The following is a 20,610-nucleotide window of genomic DNA, read 5'->3' on the forward strand; positions in this document are numbered from 1 at the left end:
GAGGCCCTTTCCAGGGTCTGGAAATTTGTAGGAGAATTTTTCATTGCTCTTGTTATAATGACACTCCAATCCCCATGTGTTCCTCGTTACCCTGTGATTTAGTAGGCAGAGTTCTACCCTAAGTACTGGTAGAGAATACCATCGTAGATTAAAAAAGGTTCAAGACAATATCTAAACAGTTTATAGTTAAATAAACCACGGGTGTGCTGAGGGAAGTCAGAAAAGAGAAACTTGAGGAATGGCAACTAAACAGGAAGGAAATGAAGATAGGAGAACAATAGCAGTACAATGTTGGTCATGGAGGGAAAAGGAGGAGAGTTTCAAGAAAAGGCAATGTAGAAAGGCAGAAGAGCACAGCATCCAGAGTCTGGTTCAAATCCTGACTTGCTGTAACAATTCAGGGCTGTTTTCTGATGGTCACAAGTCTCCTGGGGCTTTGGGTTGACAACATTTAGCTCAAGGTGGAACCTATGCATTTCAGGACCTCCTTGCATCCTTAGAAAGGACAACTGAGAAATAGGCCCTGGTTCCATTCTAAATAATTTATAATTCAGAGGCATTGGGTAAGGCAGTCTCTCTAGTACATATATAAACACATTAGAACTGGGGTTATTTATTTATTTATTTTTAAAAGATTTTATTTATTTATTTGACAGAGAGAGACACAGTGAGAGAGGGAACACAAGCAGGGGGAGTGGGAGAGGGAGAAGCAGGCTTCCCGCTGAGCAGGGAGCTGGACACAAGGCTCGATCCCAGGACCCTGGGATCATGACCTGAGCCAAAGGCAGAAGCTTAACACTGAACAACTGAGCCACCCACGCACTCCAACTGGGGTCATTTAAATGGATGTGGAAGGAGCAGTCTTAGGTGGGGAATTCAGAATTAGAGATTACAGTACTGTAAGCATTTATATGAGATTTCTTCAACAGTCATGACTCTTAGATTTCCTGTTTTAATTCATAAAAGAGAACAAGTAGAACACCATTCTGTGTAATACAGGTTTCTTTAGTGGATAATTAAATCACAGATTATTATTCTTACAGGTTCTTAAGAGTTCTTCAGAAATTTTTATATTAGGAAGTAATCTTCTTATGGAAACTATGTTATAAATGGTAGTTAGGTTTCCATCTCAGGGCATTAAAAAGATAGCTTTTAATGTTTGTGTAGTATGGTAGGTAGTTTGGTACTACCTGAAAGGTTTATAGGTGGAATGGTAAACAGGATGGGAACAGGATTTCCTTGCTTGTTCCTTAGATACTGCCTAAGGCTTCTCCTGTAATTCAAGACTGCTCCCTGCAGGTGGGAAAGTTAGGCATTACACAACTCTAGGGACTCCATTTGCATCCTTTGTGGTAATAGTGCCCATGGAGTTTTGTGCTTCCAAGACCTGTGTCACCTTAATAATTAAAAAAATTTTTTTTTAAAGATTTTATTTATTTATTTGACAGAGACATAGCGAGAGAGGGAACACAAGCAGGGGGAGTAGGAGAGGAAGAAGCAGGCCTCCCCGCGGAGCAGGGAGCCCGATGTGGGGCTCGATCCCAGGGTCCTGGGATCAGGACCTGAGCCGAAGGCAGACGCTCAACGACTGAGCCACCCAGGCGCCCCCACCTTAATAATTTAAAGGGGGAAATTTTTTTTAATCTCGTAAGCGATTTTAATATTTTCACAACTATCAAATAATTCAGTTTTATTTTTTTTTTTAAAAGATTTTATTTACTAGCGTGAGAGAGTGTGTGAGAGAGAGAGCACAAGTGTGAGAGAGAGGGGGAGCTGCAGAGGGAGAGGGAGAAGCAGGCTCCCGGCTGAGTAGGGAGCCTGATGGGGGGCTCCATCGCAGGACCCCGGGATCATGACCTGAGCTGAACGCAGACCCTTGAAAGCAGGCGCTTAACCAACTGAGCCACCCAGGCGCCCCCAAATAGTTCAGTTTTTAATGGAGAGTTATTTGCCTTGTAAATTCAATCTGGTTCAAATCTTGACTTGCTTTATAAATTCAGAGCTGTTTTCCAATGGTCAAGGTCCCACAGGGGTTTGAATATAAAACATTTGGCTGGGTGGGGTTTAAAATGGTAGTAAAAACACTCCTTCAAGATGTTTTGTATTACAATAAAGTCTTATAGTTGATGTAGTCTCTGCAGGTCTTTGTTAGCCAAGTAGGTCCACATACTTTTAAAAGCACACTGAATTAATTTATGCCAAATGTGGTCACAGGGATGATTTATAAGCAGAATACCTGTATTGATTTACAGTGGGCACCTTCTTGGGCTCTGATCATCACTACCTTGGCAAGTTATTTCAGTTGGAATGTACCATAATTTAATTGAATCTAACATGCATCAGTTATGCGATTCTTTATGTATTACTAAAGAAGAAATCATACTGTGAAGTAAGCTCTGCCACAGAGTTTTTTAATTGCTTAAAATTTTTATTTTACATTTTTTCCGTTCAGTCGTCTGCAATGGCTCTCTTATTTTACATTTTTAGATTCAAAAGACATTTTTTGAAGAATTTTTGAAATTATTTTTTAAGTACTCTCTACACCCAACATGGGGCTCGAAGTAATGACCAAGATCAAGAGTTGCATGCTTTTTTTTTTTTTTTAAAGGTTTTATATATGAGAGAGAGAGAGTTTGCATGCGCGCGCACACACACAAACGCACACGTGCACGTGGGTGCACACGAGTGAACAAGCACGAGCTGGGGGAGGGGCAGAGGGAGAAGGAGTGGCAGACTTCCCACTGAGCAGGGAGCCCGACTCAGGGCTGATCCCAGGACCCTGAGATCATGACCGGAACTGAAGTCCGACGCTTCAGGGAGTGAGCCACCCAGGTGCTCCAAGAGTTGCATGCTCTTCTAACTGAGCCAGCCTGGTGCCCATTATTTTACTTTTTTTTTTTTATTTGCTAGAGAGAGAGAGACAGTGAGAGAGGGAACACAAGCAGAGGGGGAGTGGGAGAAGGAGAAGCAGGCTTCCCGCTGAGCAGGGAGCCCGATGCGGGGCTCTATCCCAGGACCCTGGGATCATGACCTGAGCCGAAGGCAGACGCTTATCGACTGAGCCATCCAAGAGCCCCTATTTTACATTTTTAAAAAAGTTCTTTTAAACTTATTTAGCAAAAAAGTCTAATAGATTTTTATTATATGGTATATATTTTGTGTATATGTTAGAGAGAATAGAAGTGAAATAAATTGGTTAAGGTATTCCTCAGATTTCTACATATTATGTCTGATTCTTCTAAATAATGAAAAATTTAGGATTATGGAAGTTTCCTTCCTCTCCCCACCAATGTAGTGTCAGGTTATTAAGGGTATTAATAATGAAATGTTTCTTAGGGGACTGCTCCATTGTTTTCTCATCAATTTAAAATACAGTGATTTGGTGCTTCTGAAGTTCTTAAGTCTAAGTTGTTTAATTTTTCCCCTTTAAATACTTTGGCGCTGGTGCATGTGGCCACATGTGGGTTGTGCATTGTCTAGTCTCAGTAGCAAAGCTTCATCTACATGTGGTTTTTTTGGTTCTTTTCCTCAGGTTCTGTAAGGCACTTACAATCATTTCTCTGATGACAAAAAGTTACTTCACTAATTTCCCATTGCTGTATTTGCTTTCTTTTCTATTGTATACTACATTTCGTTTCGATTTAGAATCATTTTATAATCTTTTGAGAGACATTTTAAGCAACAGTACAGTTGAAAGGATGATAGTAAAGAGCTATGACCAGGTTTACCGTGGACAGACAGTGACAACTGTGGCACAGCTTCCTTTGGGTGAGAGCAGTGGTAACAGGACACTAAGATGTATTCCGATTTCAGAGAGGTTAAAATGCGGAAAACCATGTATCTTACGTGTTCTTTTTTGAATTACCAGTTGCTTAAGAGGTAGGGAGGGCACTAAGTTGATCTCAGCTTGAGTCTGGTGTGCAAGCTTGCGGGGCCAGGTAGCAGGGAATCAGAGTTAAGTTAGAGAATATGGGTGTCTCCCTGGAGCCCTCAGGGTTAAAGTAGGGCTAGAAATACCTTCCAGAAGGAGGGCAGATAAATTATTTTTTAGTTACTTTTATTTTGTATTTTTCCCCACCTGCTAAGCTTTCCCCCCTTTTCTTTTTTCCCCAGAAGGCAGATAAATTAGTAGCTGATTATGGATGTTAACATACTTTTACTTTCCCTTTTCTGCATTTTTGACCAATTTCTAGTTAATATTTTTAAGCAATCTCTACACCCAGTGTGGGGCTTGAACCCACAACCCCGAGATCAAGAGTTGAATGCTCTACTGACTGAGCCAGCCAGATGCCGCGAGGCATTTTTTTCTAGTCAATTATTTTTAGATCTTCTAAACAGAAATAAAAGTGTGATGTGAATTTATTTTGGAGATATTTACAGTATATTTATACTATTTATAGTATTTTCCATTTTTAAGCGGTGATACTCTTTTTCCCCCAGCTTTATTGAGATATAGTTGACATACAGCATTGTATAAGTTTAAAGCGTGTAGTGTATTGATTTGATACTTTTATATATTGCAAAATGATTACCACCATAGCATAGCTAACACCTCATTCCATCACATACTTACTATTTCTTTTTTGTGGTGAGAACATTTAAGATCTAATCTCTTACGAACTTTCAAGTATATAATATGGTATTATTAGCTGTAATCATCTTGCTGTACATTAGATCCCCAGAAGTGGAACTTTGTACCCTTTGACCACATACCTCCCTACTTTTCCCACCTCCCAGCCCCTGGTGGCCACCACTCTACTCTGTGTTTCTCTGAGTTTGGTTTTTTTTTTTTTTAGATTCAATATGTAAGTAATATCCTACAGTATTTTTTTTTTTTAAAGATTTTATTTATTTATTTGAGAGAGAGAGAACACATGAGAGGGGATAGGGTCAGAGGACGAAGCAGACTCCCTGCCGAGCAGGGAGCCCGATGCGGGACTCGATCCCGGGACTCCAGGATCATGACCTGAGCCAAAGGCAGTCGCTTAACCAACTGAGCCACCCAGGCGCCCAATATCCTACAGTATTTGTCTTTTCTTGTCTGACTTCACTTTAAGCTCTGATATTTTAAAATGGTTTTTGAAAGGTCACTCATGAAATTTATTAGTGAATTATTTTAACTTGATGGTTCAAGATAATTTTTTTAAAGGATCACTAGTGTATAAAATGCTAAGCAGAAAGTGGGGAGAGTTGTAGCGGAAGCTGTGAAATAGGAAGGGGGGATGCTTATTTTATTTTTTTTTTAAAGATTTTATTTATTTGAGAGAGAGAGACTGAGAGAGAGAGCACATGAGAGGGGGGAGGGTCAGAGGGAGAAGCAGACTCCCTGCCGAGCAGGGAGCCCGATGTGGGACTCGATCCAGGGACTCCAGGATCATGACCTGAGCCGAAGGCAGTCGCTTAACCAACTGAGCCACCCAGGCGCCCCGGGGGGGATGCTTATTTTAAGAATCTTTAATATACCTCATGGTGATGGGAGAGCAAGGAAGTAATATATATTAAAATGTAAATCTGTTACCCTTCATTCACTCCCTTTTGCTCAGTGGCTAATGAAGAAGGTCCTTAATTTGGTCCCTGGTGCCCTGCATGGTCTGCTCCTACCTATCTCATGGCTTCATGTTATACCATGCCTACTTTCCCCAGATAAACTTAAGAAGATGGTGACTTGAAATGTAAGGTGGTTTATGAATTTCACTTTGCCTGCTATCCTGTTATAAACAGGGATTAAAAAATCTCATTCTGTTGGCTTTGGTTAAATGGAGCCAGGGAATAAGTAAAACACCCTAGATAGATTTTCTGGGCTGGAATTCTGCATTTACTCTTCATTAACTGTATGGAGATATTTTTCTCATTAACAGGTTTCTCCACATATAAAAATCTATTGTAAAAATACGGAAAATAATGGCAGCGGAAACGCAGACACTGAACTTTGGGCCTGAATGGTGAGTTTTCAAAATCTCATCCTATTTGATATTGGATATACTACTAGTATAGTAGTAAGGTATTTGTACAGATGTTGGGTGGTTTATAAATGTACATGTTTTTGAGACTTTGATTTTTGTGCCTAGTTGAAATCAGTGTAGTTTATCTAGGAATAAATTACTGTTTGGTTAATGACTGCATTCTGTATTTAAAAAAACTTTCTTGGTCTGGCTTTGTAATGATAATGGAATTTTCTTGGTCTGGTTTTGCACTGATAATGGTTATGTAATGATAATTGACTCCCTGCAGTCCCACTACCCTAGCAAATTACTTGCTTTTTCATTTGAGCCCTTGTCTAGGTGCATACAAAATTTTACATATAATGGTAACATTTTTATCTGTGTATGTTTTCTGCTACAATGCTGTTTTGTGAGTGCTATTCATAGACTTATTTGAAAACATAGTTCTTACTGAATTATTATTTGAATTTTATTTTATTGATGGGCTAGGCAGGTGGTCCAGAATTATACTGGCTATTAACTGTAGCTCATCTAAGATTGGGATAGCATTTGCCATAATAACAATTAATTGACCTTTGAGTCTCTTACAGATGTGTTTGGACCCTGAATATGGAATTCTCATGGAATTTTGAGATCCATCACATTGTAGTGTGACTTTTCCCCCCTCTTCTTCTTTTCCCCCCAATGTTGGTGATTGAAGATCCTCTCGTCAGTGGCATGAATAGTTGCTTTTTCTATTCTATTCCAGAGGCAATATATAAAGTAGATAGGTGTCTTAAACATTCCTGATTGTTTAGGTGAAAAATGATGCAGACTTCTGTAGTAACTCTCTGTTTGAAGACACTTATTAACTTATTTTATGCATTTCTTTTTATATGTAATTTCTAAATTTTCTTGGCCCTTATAGCTAGCATTTGGAGACTGAGGAGAAATCACTACTTGAAGTTCTAAGAACTGATGCAGCTTCTCTACTTTGAGAATTTATTTTGAAAATGTTGACCTAAGCAATGCTGTACCTGTTTTAGTTCTTAGTTTGTATTTTAAAAATAATTTTATTACCATATTAGTATATGTTTTTAAAGAAATTAAAGATTACAAGTAAGCCAGAGGAAGATATAATCACCATAATTTTATCATCCATGATATAACCACTGTAAATAGGTTAGTTTATCTCTGCAGGTGGTTTTATGTATGCTCATTTGTGTATATGTACATTTATTTTCACAAAAATGGGATCATACTGTACATTCAGCTTTGTAACCTGCTTTTAAAAAATAACCACTTCAAAAGTATCTTTTTTTATCAATAAATGTTTTCTATTATCTTAAATGGTTGCATTGTATGATGTACCATCATTTATTTAGTCTTCTAGATGTAGCATATATAGGCTGTTTTCAGTTTTTCATTATTATAAAAATATTTTTGATGAACGTTCTTGTAGCTAAATCTTTATTCACATCTTACTGACTTTATAAGGTGGGTTTAAATCCATATAGCTCACTTTGTAAACCATTTTGTGTGTAACTCTTCTGCCTTTATCTAGAATTTTGTAACTGCTTCTCTTTTGTATTTACACACTTTCTTTGTAAAAACATGATTAAACTTGTCAGCTAACTTAAGGAAGTTGTGTCCCCCCCCCCCCCCCCCCCCGCCTTTTTAAGAAAAAGAGACAACACTAGGAATTTAGCCTAAACAAAAGGAGAACCTGCTGGAGATGTTCTAGAGTCAGTACACGTTAAGCTTGCTGCCCTATACCGTGGATTGACAAACTATGGCCTGTGGGACTATAAATAAAGTTTTTATGAGTAAATTTTATTGGAACATAGCCACACCCATTTGTTTCCGTATTATCTGGCTGCTTTCATACTATAGTGGCAAAGTTGAGTAGTTAAAGCAGAGGCCGGCCATCTGGCTTTAAAAAGCTTACATATTTACTCTGGTTTTCTGCAGAGAAAAGTTTTTTGGCCCCTGCCCTAAACCATGGGCTCCCAAAGTCATTTCAGTATGTCATTGGCCCAGTATATCAGTAGCACTATACACATTTTTTCATTGGTACTCTGAAGTTTTGTTTGATCAGCCCAGGTTTTATACAGAATTTGAAGTGAAGTAACTTTAGTAGAGGACAGTTACCAGTCCCATGCTTAAACAGTAGCTTTACCTAATTGTTACCCTGCAGGCATTATGAGAGCTTAGGGTCCTTCCCTTAGTCATCTGAAATGCTTTTAAACTGAGGAGTGGAGGTCTAAGTAGGCACACTGCCTTTTTCGTACCATCTATCACAATTTTTTCTGGCAAAGGGAATATATGAGACCCTTAAGTAACTCCGGTAACCCTGAGCTAGAAGCTGTAATATGAATAGAAGTTGCTACTGTGTTTCTCTGCATGTAACATTACATTCATTGTGGAACTTAGGGAGGTAAGGAGCTCTGTCCAGAATACCTGAGAATCAAAATTTAGAGTGATTGCATTCCATCAGTGTGTTAACTCTGAACCATACAGAAACTAATTTAGTGATGCTTTATTCTGTTTACTAAGATCATTTTTATTATGATGTAAAACGTAAATGTTCAAAAAGAGTTGGATGAAATGAACAGATTTACTGGTACTTGGGAACTTAGTGAAGATGGAAGAATGTTGAAAATTGTGATAGAGGGGCGCCTGGGTGGCTCAGTTGTTAAGCGTCTGCCTTCGGCTCAGGTCATGATCCCAGGGTCCTGGGATCGAGCCCCGCATCGAGCTCCCTGCTCGGCGGGAAGCCTGCTTCTCCCTCTCCCACTCCCCCTGCTTGTGTTCCTGCTCTCTCTCTCTCTGTCAAATAAATAAATAAAATCTTAAAAAAAAAAAAGGAAAATTGTGATAGAGAGAGACCATGAATGACCATACACATGGACTTTTTAAGGTAGGTCTGTGGAATCATTAGGTCTTAGCTTCTCTCTATATTTAGAATAAAGATGTGTGTTATATAATCACTGAAGCAATTTAAAAACGTGTGATAGATTTAATGGAGGAGTAAATAGTTTCTAGGAATAAAACAATAGTCTCTACTCAAATGTTACTGCTTTCTATATATAATACCTTCTCCTTATTTCCTGTTCTCCTCTGCTTAATTTTTTCTTAATGGTCTATATCCAAATAGAATATGGCAACTATTTTACTCACTTACTCTCTATTATTTATATCCCATCCTCCAGCTCCCACTAGACTGTGAGCTCCACTGAGGGCAGGTACTTTGGTCTCAATTTTTGTACAGTTTGTTCACTGCTGTATCTCCAGTGCCTGCATTATAGTAGGTACTCAATAAATATTTGTTCAGTGAGTGAATGAGTTGTTGGAAAGTAAAGCTCATTTTAATGTTTTGCTATTATAAATATGTGTATACATCCTTGAACCGTTTTGTTGGTATTGCTGAGTATTTATTTTGGAATAATTCCTTGGAAGTGGAATTATTAAATCAAAAATTGCAGTTTTAAGGCTTTGGATGATGTATGGATAGATTGACCACCAGAAGGGTTGTGTGAATTTAATTCGCATCCCCTGCCTGTTTATTTCACCCTTGACAAAACACTAAGTACTACCTTAAGAAAAAAAAATTTTTTTGTTTTAAATGTGGTAGATATAGGTTTTTTGGATTTTTTTTTTTTTTGGAATTTTTTTTTTTTTTAAAGATTTTATTTATTTATTTGAGAGAGAGAATGAGATAGAGAGAGCATGAGAGTGGGGAGGGTCAGGGGGAGAAGCAGACTCCCTACTGAGCAGGGAGCCCGATGTGGGACTCGATCCCGGGACTCCAGGATCATGACCTGAGCCGAAGGCAGTCGCTTAACCAACTGAGCCACCCAGGCGCCCTTTTTTTTGGAATTTTTTGTTTTCGGCAACAAAGTAATTCATGCTTATTCTATTTTTTTTTTTTTAAAGGTTTTATTTATTTATTTAATTGACAGAGAGAGAGAGAGGCAGTGAGAGAGGGAACACAAGGAGGTGGGGTGGGAGAGGGAGAAGCAGGCTTCCTGCGGAGCAGGGAGTCCAATGCGGGGCTCGATCTCAGGACCCTGGGATCATGACCTGAGCCGAAGGCAGTCGCTTAACCAACTGAGCCACCCAGGTGCCCCAATTCATGCTTATTCTAGAAAACCTTGGTGAAAATGGTAGTACAAAAGAAAAAGAAAATATCTAAGTTATCCTTAATCCTACCATCCAAATAATCATTGTGAACACTTTGGTTTGTATCCTCCTATTTTTTTTTTCCTGCAAATATTTGTATGTATACTTAAAGACATTTTATTTATTTTTTTTTAAAGATTTTTATTTATTTATTTGACAGAGAGATAGCGAGAGCAGGAACACAAGCAGGGGGAGTGGGAGAGGGAGAAGCAGGCTTCCCGCTGAGCAGGGAGCCTGATGCGGGGCTCGATCCCAGGACCCTGGGATCATGACCCGAGCAGAAGGCAGACGCTTAACGACTGAGCCACCCAGGCGCCCTACTTAAAGACATTTTAAAAAAAACCAAAATAACAAATTCATTACTGTTTTATTTGGGGATTTTTTTTTTTTTTTTTTTTTACTTTGAGGATTGTAAATAGATACATGTAGATGATAAAGGAATTTATCATACAGGAAATAATTGCAGATAGTTACCTGGCTTTATGGGGAAGGAGCCAAGGAATCTCCTTTAGGTTTTCATCTGTCTCATCTCCGTGGTCGTAAGGAGGTTTTCCCAGGTCTTTCCATGCAAGAAAGCGAGGCACTTGTTTCCCCCAAAGCACTTTGTTTATACCTGTGTGAAAATAGTTACATCTTTGTGTTGTGTCTCTGTGTTTACCTTACTCAGAAAAGAACATAAGGCACTGTATTTCTCAATTTTGGTAAGCCCACTGTTTACCCTAGTGTACTGAACATAGGCACTTAGTAAATGTTGGACAAAGGCATTCAAGTCTCATGGGGGTGGGGAGAAATGAGGGCAAAGAAGGAAAACCTGACATTGTTGGGTTAGGTATCATCTTTGTGGGCTTGTGGGGAAAATGAGAGAAGTTTTGGAGAATGGGATGCATTAATCATCCCAGTTTTCAAAAAGAGTGAAAGACATCAGTGCGGTCTGAAGGGATAAGTAATTTGGTATTATCCAGGGGTGTATTTTATTTTTTTTAAATATTTTTATTTGAGAGAGAGTGAGAGAAAGAGCGAGCGCACGCGCACGTGAGCAGGGGCAGATGGAGAGGGAGAAGCAGACTCCCTTGCTGCAGGGAGCCCGACATAGGGCTTGATCCCAGGACCCTGGGATCATGACCTGAGCCGAAGGCAGATGCTTAACCTACTGAGCCACCAGGTGCCCCCCAGGGTGTATTTTAGAAGAGAATATTAAGATTTGTTTAGAAAACATTTCTCACGTACCTTCTACGTTCTGTGTCTTGTGTTAGGTGCTGAGGCAACAAGGTTGAAAGGACATGGTACCTACTTTTGAATTATGTGGTGGGGAAGCTGACACTAAATAATTTCACTATAATGTCAACATGTAAAGGAAATGTAGTGAAGTATAGGATATTCAGCTGCTTATTTGATGCCTATAAACATCTCATCCTTCAAACTTATCTGAAACTGAGCTTGAGTTTTACTGTTTTAAATTTTTTCTTTTATTTTATCTTAAATACCACAGTGTGCCCATTTGCTCAGTCCCAAAATCTTTGAGTTACCCTGGTTATTTCTTCTACTTCTGTATCTCTACATCTAGTCGATCACAGTGCCTTGTCAGTTTCATCTCCAACATATCTCTTGAATCTGTTAATTTCTCTCCACCTGCATTGCTGTCACCCTAGTATAAGTCACCACCATCTCTGACATAAACGATTGATTGCAAGAGTGGCCTGATGTTTTCTGACTTCCATTCTTCTCATTGTTCAGCAGGCAGAGCAATCTTAAGATAGAAAATTGGGTCAAGTTTTTCTCCAAAATCCTTCAATAGCTGTATGTCTATTTGTATGACCGTTTATTAGCTTTTTCTTCTACTAGCCAGTTAGTTCCATGAGGGCTGAGCAGGTACTTGTGTCTAGCCAGGGTCTTGAAGATTTCTTTCTCTCTTCCTTTCTCCTTTGCATTCTCTTTCCAACTCCTCATTCTCTTCATTCTGACTCATCTATTCCTTCTCCTCCTTCCACTTAACCTCTCTGTTCCCCCAGTAGTCTTCCCCTCCCCGCAAGTGAAAATGGTTTGAAAAAATAAAATTTTCCTGATAACAGGAAGGGCGTGTGTAAAGACAAGGGGGTCGGAAACAGCAAGTTTAAGAGAGGAATTCTGAGACATTATCTTTACTGTGAAGTGTGGGAGAGATGAGCTTGGAGGCAGCCTTTCTATGTTAAGAAGTTCTGGATTTTATTTGATCGTTGTGTGCCAATGAACAATTGTTAATCAGGGAGCATTTTATTCAGGTTTGCATTTGAAATATATTTGTAGCAATGTGGAGGATGAATGATGACTAGTTGTATCACTTAGGATGCTGTTGTAGCAGTCCAGGTAAGAAAAGTGTGGATAATAATGGGTTAGTTGATCCACAGGATGGCTTGAGAGATTTAGGATCTAAAACTGGTATGATGTGGTAATTGGGTATGGGAGATGGTAGAAGGTGAGGAGTAAAGGATGATTCCCAGATTCTTAATCCAGTGGTTGAGTAGTGTCCTTACCTGCCTTAAGGTGATGAAGGGGGTTGGGATGAATAAACTGATGAGTAGGCTTTGGGGCATATTAAAGCTAAAGCTGAGAGGCTCTAAGTGATTGTATATAGAAGCCTTAAACTCTAGGGAAGAGGTTAGAGTGGAGTTGAGAATCAGGAGCTTACCGAGAAATGTTTTTTGACTCCTACAGCTTCACACATCTACACTGACACTCCAAATTGCTTTCATAAGCTGACGTTTGGATTTGGGACAATAAGTGAAGATTTTGGGGTATCATGGGGTTTTAGAAGGTCCTCTAATGCTACCCGTCAGTTACTACTACTCATATTAGAACTGGGCCTCTTGTGTTAAACAGATCTCAGTATGACCAGAAAGAAGAAGGTGACGAAGATAGGAAATTGTCCCTTGGATTTGTGTGAGGTTATTGATGAACTTTACTGGAGCAGTGGAGTTGTAGGGGAGAAGCCAGATTATGCCAGTGTGTTTTTTTGTTTCTTTTTTATGCTGGGTTTTGAAGTGCCTGGAAGTATGGATGTGGAGATGTTTCTGAAATGAAGAGGGAAGATGAGGATGCTGCATTAAAGGGGTTTTAAATCACTGTTAGATATATTTAGAGACTGAGGGGAAAGCAGGTAGGGAGGGATTAAATTTCTAGAAGAGAGGGTTGTATGGAGCAAGATCCAAGAGAGGTAAAGATCACTGGTGGGTTTTTAGGGAGGGGTATTACCCAGGTATGTTTTTAGCTTTTACGAATATCTGTAGGTGGAGAGGGACTTGGAACAGGATTTGCCAATTATTGAGTAGAGCACAATTCCCCTTACTCAGGCTACTTTCTTAGTTTGCCTTGGTTGGTCTGTTCTCTTCACAGTAGCTGGAGGAATCTCTTGAGAATTCACTCTAGTTATGTTATTCTTAATAGATCTGGTGCTTATAAGAAATACTCAGTCCTCAACATTGGACATTCAGTCCTTGGGCAGTGGGAGTAGGGTCCATTGGAAGGGAACCAGAGTGGTGAGTGGATTTGAAACCTTGTGAGGAGCAGATGAAGAAATTAGTAATGTTGAGCCAGGAGAAGGAAAGTCTCTAAAGAGACATTGTGACTATTTGCCAGTATTGGAATGATTTTCACTTGGAAGAGCAATCTAGATGTGCCCTCTAGTGGTAGGAACTATTGACAAGCATATTGGTTTAGTATAAGAAAGATACTTTAACATAGTTTCTTTTTTAAAAAAAAATTTATTTATTTTAGAGAGTGCATGAGTGGAGGGGGCAAAGGGAGAGGGAGAACAAGAACTTTAAGCAGACTCCCCGCTGAGCATGGAGCCCGATGTGGGGCTCTGTTGGCATGACCCTGAGATCATGACCTGAGCTGAAATCAAGAGTTGGACGCTCAATCTGTTGAGCCACTCAGGCACCCCTAAAATAATTTCTAATAAAATACATATTTTAAGATTAAATGTTTGGCAAGGGGTGCCTGGATGGCTCAGTTGGTTAAGCAACTGCCTTTGGCTCGGGTCATGATCCCAGAGTCCCTGGATCAAGTCACACGTCCGGCTCCCCGCTCAGTGGGGAGTCTGCTTCTCCCTCTGACCCTACTCCCTCTTGTGCTCTCTCTCTCTCTCTCAAACAAATAAAATGAAACTTAAAAAAAAAAAATTTTTTTTTTTTTTAAAGATTTTACTTATTTATTTGAGAGAGAGAGAATGAGAGAGAGCACATGAGAGGGGGGAGGGTCAGAGGGAGAAGCAGACTCCCTGCCGAGCAGGGAGCCCGATGCGGGACTCGATCCAGGGACTCCAGGATCATGACCTGAGCCGAAGGCAGTCGCTTAACCAACTGAGCCACCCAGGCGCCCTAAAAAAAAAAATTTAAAAGATTAATGTTTGGGAAAATAAACCTTGCTTATTTTATTTATTTATTTACAATTTATTTGAGAGCGAGCACAGGCAGAGGGAGAAGCAGGCTCCCCACTGAGCAAGGAGCCCGACTTGGGACTCAATCCCAGGACCCTGGGATCATGACCTGAGCCGAAGGCAGACGCTTCACCAACTGAGCCACTCAGGAATCCCAAACCTTGCCTATTTTAAATAAAATTTTGGGTTTTGATCTTTTTAGTCATGAAAACCTAGGTTTGAGTCTTTGTTTTGCTGGCTGTGAGTGTGGGCAAGTTGTTTAACCCTCGTCTGTTATTAGGGTTGTTGTGAAGCTGAAATTAAATGAAATGAGGTAGTTCATGTGTAAAATTCCCAGCCTCAGTTCTAAGTGGGTATTCTACTTTTTCAGGAAAATGCCCAACTTTACATGAATTTGATGGAAAGCAGTTTCCTGGAAGGTCCTTCAGCAGTGGTTGGATTACTTTTTCATGTGTATATTGTTTTCTTACCTGGTTGTTCCAACCTGTCTTACAGGAGTTGGACTAAATGACCTCTAAGTCTAAGAATAATTGGAAAGAAAACAAAAGACCAGCCTAATAGCAATAAGCACTCCTAGCACCCTGATTGTGCTTTTAATATGCATTAAAGAGAATCAGGCTCCCTGGAGAAATGGTTCATTCTAGGTCTGAGGCAAGAAATAATACAAGCTATGCCTGGAACATATTGACATACCAGATTAAAAAAAAGCTGTTAAAGACTGCTAGGGTTGTGTCAGAAGGATTTAGGAGCCAACCTGAAGAGTCTCCCACTGGTCAAAGAGACAATTTGAGGGGTACCTGGCTGGCTCAGTCAGTGGAACATGTGACTCTTGATCTCAGGGTTGTGAATTCAAGCCCCTCATTAGGTGTGCAGCCTACTTAAAAGGTGAGGATTTGAATATTGTTAATAATAATTACGGTGAAATACCTTAATTAAAAATAATTTGTTGGGGCACCTGGGTGGCTCAGTCATTAAGCATCTGCCTTTGGCTCAGGTCATGATCCCAGGGTCCTGGGATCGAGCCCCGCATCGGGCTCCCTGCTCAGCAGGAGGCCTGCTGCTCCCTCTCCCACTCCCCCTGCTTGTGTTCCCTCTCTCACTGTGTCTGTGTCAAATAAATAAAATCTTAAAAAAAAAATTTGTTACCATTGGAAGATGCTAGTGAATCAAGTCCCTAATTTGAAAACTAAAAGAATCAAGATCACATAAAAAACCAATGATGTATTGTATGGTGACTAACATAACATAAAAAAAAAAAAAAAATCAAGACCTTTTTTTTTCCTTCCCTATATGAACCATACTTTTGGGTAACAATACCAAATAGTGTAAGAGAGAAGTTTCTCCTTGTAGAAATACTCGAGCTAATAAAGAAGGAATGATAGAATAAAGTCACTTTGTAACCTTAGTGAATGAACTTAGGGACCTACGCATTGGTTGCATTGGTCGTCAGGGACTGCTAGACTCAAAAAACCAACCAGGCAGTATGTGCTTCCTGATGGCATAACACACCACTACATGGAAGAAGTCTTTTCAAAGCTGATCAGGTCTTTACATCCTGTCACCAATGTACATGAAATGCAGAGAACAGAGAAACGTGTTAAGCTATATCACAGAGATAAAAATCAGCAAAGTCCAGACTAGAAAAAATTCTTTTGGAGAGAACATTCTGAAGTATTTACTGATGAAAAACTTCCCTTCAAAAATTTCCCGCAAAAATCGTGAAAACAGTTTCCTTCAAAAAATCTTTGAAAGCATATGATTTCCTTCAAAATAGTATCAGAGGAGGGTTAGATGGAGTGGTAGAAGGAGCAGGGTTGACCATGGGTTATTGATTTGGGGTCTGGGTGAGTATGGTATGTGGGAGTTTGTTATGTAATTCTTGGTACTCTTATCTATGTTCAAAATTGTCCATAAATAAAATGTTAAAGTAAGTAGAAAGAGAAGATAGAAACATTGAAAAAATACCGTAACAGTCTTGAGTTTATTAATACATCCCCCTCCTTTATTTTTGGTATTATATTGTACATGTAAACACATTTTTATATTTATGCATGTATAACTTTTGAATAACATGCAAGAAATGTTCTGCTTTCCTTCATATTTTTTTAAAGATCATTCCCCAGAGATCATTCTTTGAAGTGGTGGTTCCATTGTAATCCCACAGATACTACTTGAAAGTTTCCATTGTTTTACATCCTTACCAACAACTGGTATTCCAGATTTATTAATTGGTATTGTCAGATTTATTAACTCTTAAAAGCTCATGACTTTTTTATTAGATCATTTTTTTGATCTTTTTTATTAGAGCTTTTTTATTAGATCATTCTTTTTTTTGCTTATGTGAATAAAGCTTAGCAATTTGGGGAATATATTTTAATGCTTCTGTTGAATTTTCCTTTAGGCTAAGCTACTGAAGTAAAGTACCTTGGTCCCCTTTACCCTTGATACTTAATTACTTTATAGAACTTCAGGCAGTCCTCAGTTAATGAGCTACTGCTGATAGTAGTTTTGCTACTTCCTGTTTGACACAGCTTCAGTGGGATCTTATTTTTGCCATTTTTTGCTGAGGTTCACCCAACTTTTTTTTTTCTCTAAATGAAAGAGTCTTATAAATGTTCCTCTTTCCCCAGTTCCATTCCTCTTGGAGTATATTTTTATTTTTTCCTAGAAGTAAATATGGCTTAAAATTTTTTTTCTTGTATTTTAACTCTTCACTGCATTTTCAAATTCAATATACTGATCATTAATTGCTTTCAGTAAAAATGAACCATGAAATACTATAGGCATATAAAAGTATAAAATTGTAACAAACATTTCTATACAGCATGGTTGAGAAAATAGGTCATTGCAGGTATAATTAAAACAGCCTTTATACAATCTCCTTCCCTTTGCAGATAGAACCTTCTCTTGAATTTTGTTTTTGTCTGTTTATGTTTGTTTTTATACTTTTGCTACATTTTATATGTGTTCTTTTTTTTTTTTTTTTTTTAAGATTTTATTTATTTGAGAGAGAGAATGAGAGACAGCATGAGAGGGAGGAGGGTCACAGGGAGAAGCAGGCTCCCTGGGACTCGATCTCAGGACTCCAGGATCATGACCTGAGCCGAAGGCAGTTGCTTAACCAACTGAGCCACCCAGGCGCCCCTACATTTTATATGTGTTCTTAAACCGTATAAATTTATTTGCAGGTTTACATGTATATCTTTTTTATAAGCTTCTATGTTTCCCTTTTTCTTTTATATAAGCATACTTTCTTATTTAACAAATATTGATGTTCTGTTAAATGTTAGCAGATCATTCTTTGAAGTGGTGGTTCCATTGTAATCCCACAGATACTACTTGAAAGTTTCCATTGTTTTACATCCTTACCAACAACTGGTATTCCAGATTTATTAATTGGTATTGTCAGATTTATTAATTCTTATTAATCTAATAGGTATAAGGTGATATTTCACCTTTGTTTTAATCATGTTTAATCCTTTTATGATTTTGAAAAAGTGTCACCTCTTCACCCCCAGACTTCTCAGGGACATGCCATGATAACCTTTTAAGTAAGGAGTTGTCACATGGTCGTCTAGTTATTTTTCAATGAACTGCTCTCTTAATGTGCTGTGACAACAGGTTATGTTAAAGCTAAAATCTTGGATACCTTGAGAAAATGGGATTTCTTTCTGTTCCTTTAAAGAACTAAAATGAACACTTTCATAGTGTATAAAAATAAAAGTTCTTAGTGCCAGAATATTTGACACTTCAATTTTATATTTTATGTCTCTCCTATTCTAGGCTCCGAGCTCTGTCCAGTGGTGGGAGTGTCACGTCCCCTCCTCTTTCTCCAGCTTTGCCGAAGTATAAATTAGCAGACTATCGTTATGGTCGAGAAGAAATGTTAGCACTTTTCCTTAAAGATAACAAGGTAAGAGAAAAGTAAATAGTTGAGAATTATGAGTGTGATTTCAGGGTATGTACAATGATGTATTGATAGGTGAAGTACCCATGGTTTTTGTCTTTTTTCCTGCTTTGAAACCTGCAGTCATTGACAGAGCATCTTCTAAGTGTAAGGAGCTCCGTGTTTTTTAGAGAAGACCTAAGATTTTGTTACAGGAGTAGAAAGCTTTATGGAAACAGGAGAATATTCAGCACTTACTACTTTAATTTCCTCTTAATGCCTCCTTCATGTCTATTTCTATCCCAATTTGATGGCTGAGAATGGAAGACTCTTTGTTGCACCTTTTACTCTTCAGTTAGAAGTTAGAAGACGAGCTTTCTCTTCTTTATTCCCTTTTTTTAATTAAATATATACAATTTTTAGTTGAGAGAATATCTTAAAATATATCATATTTGTGTCATTTATAAATGATCAAAACCCAAACAGTGTAAAGTACACTTACTGTCTGACTAGTGAGAGGTATTTTGTATTTTTAAAATATACCTTGTTTTTACTTTTATTAATGGATTGGGGATCTCAAATTTTAATGATAGTTGCTAAGGACAGATAAAATTGTTTATGAAACTCTCTTTAGTACCTTGTGCCTTTAGTTAAACGTGAGGATTTAATCTTCCACTCTGTACTCTGGAATACCAGAGTTAGTGCTGTATATCAAATCTGAAAGTGGTGGTCTGATGGGAGGAAGAGGAAGGTGCCTGGGGTTTTTAATATTTGACCCTCTCAGAGTATGTAAGTACTACTAAAGGTAATTGTGGTTGAATAAGCTTTACTCCATGTTTATAATAATCACCAAGATATAGACTAAAGAGTGTTTTTTCTTGGTTTATAATTTTTGTAATTGGAGGGATAGCATTAATTTCATGGTCATGTATTTGGTCATACAGATACCTTCAGACCTACTGGATAAAGAATTTCTGCCTATCCTACAGGAGGAGCCCCTGCCTCCGTTGGCTCTTGTACCCTTTACAGAAGAAGAACAGGTTTGTGCCTATCTTTGAGCCTTGGTCAAACCCTTGTTCCTTTCCACCGAGTCATGAAAATAGGAAGTTACTACTTAGGCCCTAAGGCCCTCCATCCCCACAGGTCTGCTTTCTTCTTTCTGTTTACTTGAAAGTGTGGGTGCCTGTCTTGAGTTGATGAGAATCTGCTTTAGTTCTGAAGCTTTTTGAGTATTATATAGAGGTAAGGAAATGTGTCTAGATTCCTTAAGGACAATGGGAACCATCCCTTATAATTTATTTGAGTAGATAGGTATTTTTGGGAGGTAGGGCCTTTTCAGAAAAATTGGTTTTTCAGAAGTAATTGGTAACCTGAATTCTCACCATGCATTTTTTTTTTTTTTTTTAAGATTTTATTTATTTATTTGACAGAGAAAGAGAGAGCACAAGCAGTGGGGGAGCGGGAGGCAGAGGGAGATGGAGAAGCAGGCTCCCTGTTCAGCAGGGAGCCCAATGTGGGCTTGATCCCAGAACCCTGGGATCATGACCTGAGCCAAAGGCAGTTGCTTAACCAACTAAGACACCCAGGCGCCCCCATTTTTTTTTTTAATTTAAATTGAATTAACATATGATGTATTACTAGTTTCAGAGGTAGAGTTCAGTGATTCATTAGTCGTATATAATACCCAGTGCTCCTTACATCATGTGCCCTCCTTAATGTCCATCACCCAGTTACTCCATCTCCCCCCACCCCCAAGCAACCCTCAGTTTGTTTCCTGTGATAAAGAGTCTCATGGTTTGTTTCCCTCTCTGATTTGGTCTTGTTTTATTTTTTCCTCTCGTCCCCTATGATCCTGTTTTGTTTCTTAAATTCCACATATGAGTGAGATCATATGATAATTGTCTTTCTCTGATTGACTTATTTTGGTTAGCACAATACACTCTAGTTCCCCATCCATGTCATTCCAAATGCAAGATTTTTTTTTTTTTGATGGCTGAGTAGTATTCCATTGTGTATGTGTGTGTGTGTGTGTGTGTGTGTGTGTGTGTGTATGTATATATATATACACACATACATATACCACATCTTCTTCATCCATCTATTGATGGACGTCTGGGCTCTTTCCATACTTTGTCTATTGTGGACTTTGCTGCTATAAACGTTGGGGTGCAGGTGCCCCTTCTGATCACTACATTTGTATCTTTGAA

General features: G+C 38.7%; 1 protein-coding gene across 1 annotated transcript in view; it reads left to right on the top strand.

The window, feature by feature from the left end:
• The window catches only part of GIGYF2 (GRB10 interacting GYF protein 2), a 139,007-nt gene that overhangs the window by 20,889 nt on the left and 97,508 nt on the right, over nt 1–20,610 (top strand). Inside the window, 3 exon segments of the mRNA XM_021690376.2 lie at nt 5,859–5,942; nt 18,301–18,430; nt 19,348–19,443. Of these exon segments, the coding sequence (XP_021546051.1) occupies nt 5,902–5,942; nt 18,301–18,430; nt 19,348–19,443 (267 nt within the window). The 5' untranslated portion in view covers nt 5,859–5,901.

This window comes from Neomonachus schauinslandi, chromosome 3, assembly GCF_002201575.2.
Source record: "Neomonachus schauinslandi chromosome 3, ASM220157v2, whole genome shotgun sequence".
Classification (NCBI taxonomy): Eukaryota; Metazoa; Chordata; class Mammalia; order Carnivora; family Phocidae; genus Neomonachus; species Neomonachus schauinslandi.